The sequence below is a fragment of the Puma concolor genome, chromosome D2, assembly GCF_028749965.1.
Source record: "Puma concolor isolate L17-30 chromosome D2, mPumCon1.1.hap2, whole genome shotgun sequence".
NCBI classification, from domain to species: domain Eukaryota; kingdom Metazoa; phylum Chordata; class Mammalia; order Carnivora; family Felidae; genus Puma; species Puma concolor.
This window is the reverse complement of record NC_141677.1, coordinates 13,483,028-13,493,540: the sequence shown is the minus strand read 5'-3', so window position 1 is coordinate 13,493,540 and position 10,513 is coordinate 13,483,028. Positions and strand designations below refer to the sequence as shown.

Sequence of the window (10,513 nt, the reverse complement as noted above, 5' to 3'; positions counted from 1 at the left end):
TTGAAAAACAGGGTTTCATGATCAGGTAAGAGTGAAAACAGTAGGTAAAGGAAGTTAGCCAGGGGTCTCTTCATAGGCCTTCTCGGTTTTTAATATGCCAACACCGAATCTCTGCGAAGAAAAAATGCTATATATAGCATATATATTTGGCAATGAATTCCCAAAGCATTTCCCAGAACCGGTATTCTAAGACTTCATTTTGGGAAGCACCGTCCTACAACAGTTTAAAAATCATCCATTAAACAAATTTCTGTAACAATAAATACAGGGTCATCCCAAAGGTGCTTTAAAACTATACATTTGAGCTTTTTAGGCCTTAAAAATTATTAAGAAAGGATTGCCTCTAGGTGGAAAGTTCATTTAAATGAGGCATAAAAATCTAAATACTGATCTTTTTTAATGTGGAAAAAAGCAGATGCATATTAAATCACCAGAGACCTTTTAAAAAAGATCTAAATCCAAGTACCATCCTAGACCAACTGAATACAACTCTGAGGGTCTAGAGTTGGGGGGATGGGAGGATGGCCTCCACTGCCCACCCCGCCCCCCTCCCCGCCCGACACCAACAGGGCACAGGAGTACTGATCACTGTTTTAACAATGTCCAGATGATTCCAATGTGCAGTGGGGCAGAGTGCACTAAAAATAAAAGTCCAATGAAATTGTAACACAGAAAAAAGAAAAAAAAGCTGCTGGTAATGGTTCCACATGTTAAAGAAAATAAAAATTTTTTCTTTAGACAAACCTCCAAGTGATGAATGAATATTCATATTCAGACTCAAGCAAAATAGTCTATAGTGTATATACAAAGATATAAAAATGCCTAATAAATCCTGAATCTCGTTAATGGACTTTTAATTCTTATAGGTATAATATTCCCTTTTTTTGGTATGTCAATTAACCCCTTCTGGATAATACAGGCTGGAGATGTATGTTCCAGTCAATCATCACATACAGAAATGAACTAAAATTACTTAATCTTTTAGAAACAAAATCAAGGATTCACAAACTATGGCATTTTATTTCAGAGCCTTTGCTTACATTTGTACAATATATTACATAATTCTTCATTGTTTGCAGATCCTAATATATACTTTATAGCTTTTATTCTATAAGCTTTTTCTTCAACGTTTTGCTGTCAACAAATCTTTACAGTCCTGTACAAATTTGAATAACTTGAAACCATTTTCAACAAAATTAGTTACTGTAAGCACACACTACAAGACTGAAAATGCTTTTCTTAGAAAAGTTGAATGTAAAGGATTCTGACACGTTAGCATCTACAACAAAACGCTTCGAAATTCTCACATGTCGTATTGCCAGAAAACAAATAAAACATGCCAGCCCCATCCAAAAAAAGTACACAGAACTACAATTAAAACGGTAAAACAGTCTGTACAGTAAAGTACTGTGTATTAACAGTGCCAGGTATTAAATAGCTTGAATGAACACATCCGCAATATACAAATGTCTTACAAAGGTGTAGAATTAAATACAAGTGCCAAACAGAACAGAGATTGGAATCATACAACATAAAGTCAATACAAGTGAAAACAAGTTTGCGTTCATTTTGGATTTTATACAAGGCATTTAATTTTATAGGCCTACCACCCCGATTAGCTATTTATACTTAAAATAACAACCATCCTTCTGAGACAGTTCATATCAACAACCTGGAACCATACTAATACAGTTTACTTGTTCCTGAAGTCCTCTTGTTGTAGCTCATAATAAAATAAGCAATACAAATGAATTATCTGTATTTAAGGAAAAAGAAACATTTACAAGAAAACACAAAAATATAACTGTTATAATTCATTATGAATAAATATACACTTTGAACTGGCTAAGTACAATCTTTATACATTGTTTAAGATTTAATACAGTTTATTAGCCATTTTCTTTTTTCACACAATGTATTATATCAAAATTAAAAAAAAATACTGATTTATAGAAAAATGGCAAAGTACAGTAGTTCCATTCCAATTTGAAGGGGCATGAAAAGCCACTGCAAGACCTTTTAGCCTAATTCAAACCTGTAAACATGTTCAGTCTTTTTTTAAAGAGAATCTTTAATATTTGGTTACCAGGATTGATGTCTAATATCCTGTTAACTGCAGGTTTGGAATTTATTACATGTGCTTGACTTATACAATTAAAGCCACCTTAAGGTGACTTGCTTTAAAAAACAATTAGCTCGTACAAATGAAAATAGGTTCGTATTTTTTCATAAATAAATGGAAAAATATCAAATGTTCCAGCTTTAACAAAATACAAGGGAATACATATACAGTAAGTTATCTTGACATGTTCCGGCCCACCTAACAATTATGCTTACTGTATTGTCTCTACAGGCAGTGAAAAGCCTCCATTTGCCACAGTGGAAGGCCTTCAAGTTACCAGACACACAATTCCCAGACAAGTTGGAAACAATTATTGCTTGAGGAAAAGCAGTTCATTGTACTTTTTCTTCATAAAAAAAGTGCACTTAAGTGCCAAGTCAGCTTGTCAAGAAACAATTTTTAAATATAAAATAGTGCTTGTCTGATTTTTTTTTGTGCCACTGTGCAGTATAAAAAAAGACGTGGCCCTCAACAGCCATTAAGTGCAAAGTGCTTTAGCAAGTCCTGCTGTCACCTGCACTCAACTGACATTCCATTTTGTGATGCGCTGGACATTGACGGTTCAGCTAACGTTAACATAACAGCAGCTGTTATGGAACTGGATGAAGGGGAAGAGGAGGATGAGGACGTAGCAGCACCTGAAGAAAGGGGAAACCAAACCAAAGGCTTAATAAACGTACATACGACAACAGAGAGAAAGAAAACACCAGCCCCGTAAGCTAAAAGCCTGTCGTATTCTCTGAAATCACTCAAGCCTGCAAAAGCAGTCCAAAGGTCACAATGCCATGATGTAAAGAAAGGAAAAACCAGTGTATCTCAAGTAGCTCTAGACAGTCCTGAAATACAGAGTTAAGGAAAAGGGACAGATCAGGGAATGCCGCTCCCACACCGATCTTATTAGGAAAAAAACAATTGTGCACCCAGTCTATTAAGACACGGAAATAAAACCAAGAATCGACTTTGCAACAGTGAGACAAACATCAAAAAGAACTTTGAATCCAATAAGAAAAAGTGGTAATCCACCCAAAAATCTTTTCCTTCCTCCTAGTTCCTGCATCTTTCTGTGTTTAGAGTTTCTTACAAATTTAAAGGGTGATGAGAGTGATTCTTAGTGTTGGAACAAAAGGGTCCACGGCTTGACTACTGCTTTTTCCTGCACTTCGCATACAAAGCAAATGACACATCCGTTAGTTTCTTCAGGGAAATTCTCTCATTGTTATAAATCAATATTTTTTAAAGTTTATTTATTTTTGAGAGAGAGAGAGAGAAAGAGAGAGCGAGCGAGCCCATGGAAGCACAGTGGGGAGGGGCAGAGAGAGCGAGAGTGAGACAGAATCAGAAGCAGGCTCCAGGCTCCAAGCTGTCAGCACAGAGCCCGATGTGGGACTCAATCTCACAAACCGTGTGAGATCATGACCTAAGCTCAAGTCAGATGCTCAGCCAACTGAACTACCCGGGTGTCCCTATAAATCAATATTTGAAAAACAAAATGTTTTAAGGAATACAAGCACAAGGTAAAAGAAATTCCTTCAGTATAGGAATTTAAGGTGGAAAAGCAAATCTCTGCCTCATGAAAACCCTCCTAAGTCCTCCAAATTTCACTTCCCTGTTGTTACCAGTTGCTTCAGTCTTCAAAACTCTAGTAGAGGTGCTGGCAAATTACTGTCCCAAGGCCAAATCTGGCCCACCTGTTGTTTGTTTGGCATAAAAAAGGTGATTTTATTAAAAGCACTGGGACAGGCGCATGGGCAGAAAGAGCTGCCTCACCTGTTTCTGATAAGAAAAATTTATTGGAAGGGTGCCTGGCTGGCTCAGCTGTCGGAGTGTGTGGCTCTTGATCTCGGGGTTGTGACTTCAAGTCCCACATTGGGTGCAGAGATTACTTAAATAAACTATATATATATAAAATTTATTGAAACACAGTCACGCCCATTTGTTTACCTCCTGCCTATGGTAGATTTTACACCTACAATGGCAGGGTCAAATGTTCCAAGGAGGCCCCTTGGCCCACAAAGGCCAAAATATTTATTAACTGTCTCTACAGAAAATGTTCCAATCCCTGTTCTAGAGGAATGTCCTCTCCAGCCTCTAGAGATAGGATATGCAAATTTAACATGTGTAGCTATAACTTTACTTTGAAAATATAAGTAGAAGCACCATAGTATAGTGTTTGACTTTTGATTATTTATTTTTTTAATTTATTTATTTATTTATTTATTTATTTTTAAAAATTTTTAATATGAAATTTACTGCCAAAGAGACAGAGCATGCAGGCAGGGGAGGCGCAGAGAGAGAGGGAGACACAGAATCCAAAGCAGGCCGAGGCTCTGAGCTGTCAGCACAGAGCCTGATGCAGGGCTTGAACTCAAAAACCCTGAGATCATGACCTGAGCCAAAGTCAGACACTTAAGTGACTGAGCCACCCAGCCACCCCTCTTGATTATTTTTTTTAACACTTAACAACTTACCTTAGGAGACTGTTCCATATTGGTACATATATAGATCTACCTTTCTTTTCAAAGTTGAATAGTATTCCATTGTATTTATGAACTTTAACTTATTTAATTCTAGTGTCTTCCTGTTGCTAACAACAATATAATAAATATTTTGAGTGTTACAAATAAAATTTTAAATGTCTACTTCTTTTTATTCCATGCAATGTATCACTTGATAATACAACTTAAATAATTTCTATCTGTTATTATAAATATTACCATGACAAACTTCTTTATCATTACATATTTCTCCTTGGGACCTATTTCTTAGAACCGGAATTAGCTAGTTCTCCAAATACATAGTCAAACTGTTTTCCATAATAATTGTGCCAATGCTTCCAGCAATGCATAAAATATAAATTTCACCGTATTTTCCTAGCACTGGTTTCAATTATACTTTTTTTTTTTTTTTGGCTAGGAATAGTATCCTATTTGATTTGCATTTCTTTGAACAGCTGAGATAGTCATTTTCCACTGATATTCTAAATAGTATTTAGGAACTGACTTTTACTGCTAACTCCCCAGGGAAGGCATCCATTTATAAGAATCACTTGCTACAGAGAATCTATGGTGACCACACATACAAACACTGTTTCGGAGGAGCTGTTTCTGGGTAGACATCTTACTACATGAAAACACTCTAACAAGGCTTAGGCGATGGAAGAATAAGGAGCGCTGGCACAAGAATTTAAATAGTATGCTTATAGTTGATTTTTAATTATTTTTAAATGGTTATGTATCAGGGGAGGGGCGCCTAGGCGGCTGCTCAGTCGATTAAGCATCGGACTCTTGATTTCAGCTCAGGTTATGATCTCATGGTTCACAGGATCGAGCCCCGCAGGGCTCTGTGCTGATAGTGTGGAGCCTACATGGGAATCGCTTTCCCTCTCTCTCTCTGCCCCTCCCCTGCTTGTGTGTGCATTCTCTCTCAAGATAAACTTAAAAAAAATGGTTACCTATCAAAGAAAACCCTGATCCCCTTCCTTTGACAGAATGCTTCTGTATATACTTTCTATATATTAACATTTAATTTCTTTTCGAATCACTCCATGACTCAGACTTTCAGTCTCTCCACAAATTAAAAAGCCTAGACAAAGGTGGAGAGGTATAGGACTTATCACAACAGCAGAAAAGGGAACGAAGAACATTCTTCTGAAGAAAAAGAAAATGAAAATCAAAGTGCTTTGATTTTCATCAGAGATGGGAGCAGTGGAAACAGAGGACGGTTGGGGAAGCATAATCATAAGCTTGCAATGACTTTGTCCCCCCACCCCTGCCCCTAGGGTCCCCTTTCTCTGTTCCCTTCATAGCAAACGTGAGATTTTTCCTAGAGAGTCACCATCTCTACTTCCTTGCCTCCCCCTCTCTTCTGAATCAGCTTTAGACCAGCTTCTGCACCTCCACAGCTCACAGTACATGCTCTCAAAAAGGCCACCGATGATTCCAGCACGGCCCAGCCACTGACCGCTTTGCTGGCCTTTCAGCAGCATTTGGCACAGATGACCACTGGCCTCCTCAACTCTTGGACACCTTCATCGGTTTTCTTCATTCAAGGCTACTCCTCACGTCTTGCTAGTCTTCTCCCTCTCAGCCCTACTTGTAAAAGCTGGCTTGCCCCAGCTCTCCTTCTTTTGTACCCACATTTGTCTTCTAGGTGATCTACTCAAGTATTGGGGCTTAACAAACCGCTTACAGTTAACTACTGTACTATGGCCAGGCAAGGACTTAAAAATTTTCTCTCTAGGGGCGCCTGGGTGGTGCAGTCGGTTAAGCGTCCGACTTCAACCAGGTCACGATCTCGCGGTCCGTGAGTTCGAGCCCTGCGTCAGGCTCTGGGCTGATGGCTCGGAGCCTGGAGCCTGTTTCCGATTCTGTGTCTCCCTCTCTCTCTGCCCCTCCCCCGTTCATGCTCTGTCTCCCTCTGTCCCAAAAATAAATAAACGTTGAAAAAAAAAAAATTAAAAAAAAAAATTTTCTCTCTAGTGCTGCCTTCCCGCTGAGCTACATGCTTACGTACCCCACGGTCTACCTGGCATCCCACTTGGATGCCTACTAGGCATTTCAAAAAAGTAACATGGTGAAAACAAAACGTCTGATCCTGTGTTCCTCAACCCACAATGTTACCTTTTCTAGGTCCTCCTCGGTTTCCAAAGTCAGCACCAAGTAGCCATTTGTTCCTGCTGGAAACCTACAAATCATCTCAATTCCTCTTTGCTCCACCCACACCATACCCATCAGCAAGTGCTATGAACACGGACTGCTCTCCATCTTCCCTGCAAGTACCCCAGTCAAGGCACTGTCGCCCGCTCCCCAAAGCCACTGCGATGGGCTTCCTAATCGACAGACACTGCTTCCTTCTACCCCTGCCCCTCTAGAGTCTGCTTTCTACACAGCAGGTGATCTTTAAGTACTATGAATAGACCATGTCATTTCCCTGTTTAAAACTTTGAAACAGCTCTCTGTCTCACTTAGAATAAAATCTCCACCCCTCATCCTTGCCTATAAGGCCCCACAGGAGTCGGCCTCTGCCTACCTAGCTGATGTTTGCACTGCTTTCACCACAATGATTTTCTTCCTGCTTCCGAAAGGCACCAAATGTATTCCCTCATAGCAGATGTTCTCACCCTGGGGTGATTTTGCCCCCTAGAGGATACCTGAAAAATGTCTCGAGACATTTTTGGTTGTCACAACTGTAGGTTGCTGCTGGCATCCAGTGGGTAGAGGCCAGCGATGCTGCTAAGCATCCTGCGGTGCACAGACCTCTCCCTGCCCCCCCTGCCTAGCCCCCCCCCCCCCACCCCATCAGCAAAGACTTACCCGGCCCCAAAATGTCAAAAGTTCCAATACTGTTTTCTCTGCCCAGGACTCTCTTATGGACTGAGCACCGTGTCTCCCCAAATTTCTATGCTGAAGCCCTAACTTCCAACGTGACAGTATTTGGAGATAAGCAATACGTTTCCTGTTGTTTAAGACCCCAGTCGTGGTACTTCGTTATGTCAGCCCTGGCAGACTAAGAGAACTCTTTTCCCCCAGATTTAACTTCTCTCGCTTCCTCTGGTCATTCAGGTCTCAATGAACATGTCCTGATCATTTGTAACCTAACACAACCCATCCAATCTCTGCCTTAACATTACTCTCTTCACAGTGCTGTTCACTATCTGAAATCTTATTTGTTTTGTTTTGTTTTTTAAAGCAGACTATCTATAAACTCCATGAAAGTGAACATTGTGACCTGTGACTTGAGATCATTTTTTCTTTAAATTCTTTCCCATTTTATAGATGAGGAAAATAAGGCAGAGCGATTAAAGAACTTGCCCGAAGACCCAGACATAAACTCACATGAATCTAACTGTAGGGTCATAAACTGCTGGTTTAAGTAAAGGAAGGTTAACACTTACTTTCTCTCTCTTTCTTCTTTAAACGCTTTCTCCTCCTATCAATGGAAGCTACTTCAGATTTTAATGACAGATAATGTTTTCTGATTTCCTGAAGTTTCTCTTGAAGAATTGTGATGCGTTCAGCACTTGTCATGTTTTCCAAGTCCGCTGCGAATTTAAAACTTTCATCAGTATGTATTTTTAAACAAAATTTTACCATATAAAAGAAAGCATGTAGTATGGTTGTAGAAAAATGTCAAGACAGATAAACTAAAACCAAGGCTTGTGAACATTTGTTTCCCTGAGATTTGTTTTTCTAGCTAGAACATGAGAAACTATGCCTACATAAGGGCGCCTGGCTGGCTCAGTTAGTGGAGCACGTGAGTCTTGATCTCATGGTTGTAGGCTCTAGCCCCACACTGGGTTTAGAGATTACTTAAAAATAAAATCTTTAGGGGTGTCAGGGCGGTTCAGTGGGTTAAGCCTCTGACTCTTGATTTCAGCTCAGTTATGATCCCAGAGTCATGGATCAGCCCCGAGTCAGGGTCCATGCTGAGTGTGGAACCTGCTTAAGATATTCATTCATTCTCTTTCATTCTCTCTCCCTTTCTCTTCCCTCCGTCCCTCCCTCCCTCTCCCCTACATGCATGCTGTCTCTCTCCCTCTCTCAAAAATGTAAATAAATAAACTAGGGGCGCCTGAGTGGCTCAGTCGGTTAAGTGTCCAACTTTGGCTCAGGTCATGATCTCAGTTTGTGGGTTCAAGCTCCACGTTCGGCTCTGTGCTAACAGCTCAGAGTCTGGAGCCCACTTGGGAGTCTGTCTCCCTCTCTCTCTGCCCCTCCCCCGCTTGTACTCTGTCTCTCTCTCAAAAATAAATAAACATTAAATAAATAAATACACACACACACACATACATAAAATAATCTTTTTAAAAAAGGTATGCCTATATATGCCTGGTACATAATACATGCATGGTATGTGTTGAATGTATGCGTGTGTATAACCTAAACATGCACGCTAAAAATTCCTCATTCATATACAGTATCACCACAATGTATCACTAAAACTTATACTTGGAAAGACACCAAAATGTTAAAAATTGAATATATTTTTGAATGTCAGGACTGTGGATACATTTTTCTCTTTTGGCCTCTTTTTGTTCTTTCTTTAGATTTTTATGAGTATGTGTAATGTGTGGTTGGTGTTTTTTTTTTTTTTTTTTTTTTTGAGTATATATAACTTTTAAGTTGTAGGAAAATTTTTAAAAGCTCTAAAGAGCAGTTTTCAATTTCCTAAGAATATCTCTGTGTGTGAGAAACGCTGGGATAATCTTTTTCGAAAAGTGTTTATTACGGAGATTTCTCATATAAACAAAAGTATAGAGAATATAGAATAATGGAGTCCCATATACCACCCACCACCCAGCTTCAGTGATTAGCAGTTATGGCAAATCTTGTCTTATTTATACCCCATCTACTCCCACCCCCAAGACTAGGTTGTTTTAAAGCAAATTTCTAATATCATATCATAAATATCTACTCAATGTTGGTATCTGCCTGAATTGCCTTAAAATTTTTCTGTTAGCAATTTGTTTATTCAAATCAAGATCCAAATATGCTCTCGACACTACAACTGGTCATGATGTCTCAAGTTTGGTTACAGCCTCTTTTTCAGAGGGATTAGCCTCAAAATTACTAGGCTGAAGCTTCTTCCTCTTACTAGCTGTCACTTACACATCTGAAAACTCCATTTGTAAACTTTGGGTAGTCGATTACTGGGTTCCTTGAGATCAGGATCCTTGTCACCATTCTTTCCACATTTTCCCGGGGACTGTGTCCTGGCCGGAGATTTGGTACTGTGAGACTTCATTCCAGTAGAAACCGATTTGACTGACTGAGTCTTCGTTACACTTTCCCCAGCAGAAAGTTCTTCACTATCACTACTGTTTGCTGAAATAAAAGTAGAAAGAAAAGCGTGAGTAAAAAGTAACAAAAAATTTGTCACAGACTTTAGTGAAAAATTAATTTAAAAATTAACTGCATGAATTTATTACTCAAATAAATACCTTGCTTTATAGACCCTGCCTAGAAACCTGGAAAATTGTCATGTATAAATACAGTAGCATCTCAGTTTAGGAAAACAAAACCAAAACCAAAAAATGCTTCTTACCTGAATTGCCAATAATAATTTTTTTAAAAAAACATTCAAACTAATCTTCCGTTATACCTGGTAGACTATCAAATGTATCATAATTATAGATTTGAATGGCTTTTTATTCTATTAGATTACTATATATAAAATAGAATACAGCATCTTTTTAAGTGACTCATTGTAGCAACTTAATTTTCACATTTTGGGTCGTATACAGAACAGGTACATGTAACACTTTTTCTACTCCTCTGGCCACAAGCAAACAATGAAAGATAATCATGAAATTCCTTAAAAAAACTTCTTTGGGAATGAACTCTAAACTTTGATGTGACAATGATTTTTTTTTCCTTAAGTAACTCCTACGTC

At 38.9% G+C, this 10,513-nt stretch overlaps 1 protein-coding gene across 8 annotated transcripts in view; it reads right to left on the bottom strand.

Annotated features, from left to right (window-relative positions):
* Positions 1–10,513, bottom strand: part of ARID4B (AT-rich interaction domain 4B) — a 157,549-nt gene that overhangs the window by 2,043 nt on the left and 144,993 nt on the right. For 5 of the 8 annotated variants that reach the window (XM_086679639.1, XM_086679638.1, XM_086679641.1 and 2 more), the window contains 2 exons: positions 9,730–9,945; positions 8,016–8,162 (listed from right to left, as the gene is read on the bottom strand). In XM_086679639.1, the coding sequence (XP_086535765.1) occupies positions 8,016–8,162; positions 9,730–9,945 (363 nt within the window). Of the gene's footprint in view, positions 1–1,000; positions 2,761–8,015; positions 8,163–9,729; positions 9,946–10,513 lie in introns of those variants that run through there. The other 3 variants (XM_086679640.1, XM_086679643.1, XR_015241548.1) reach the window with 2 other exon arrangements.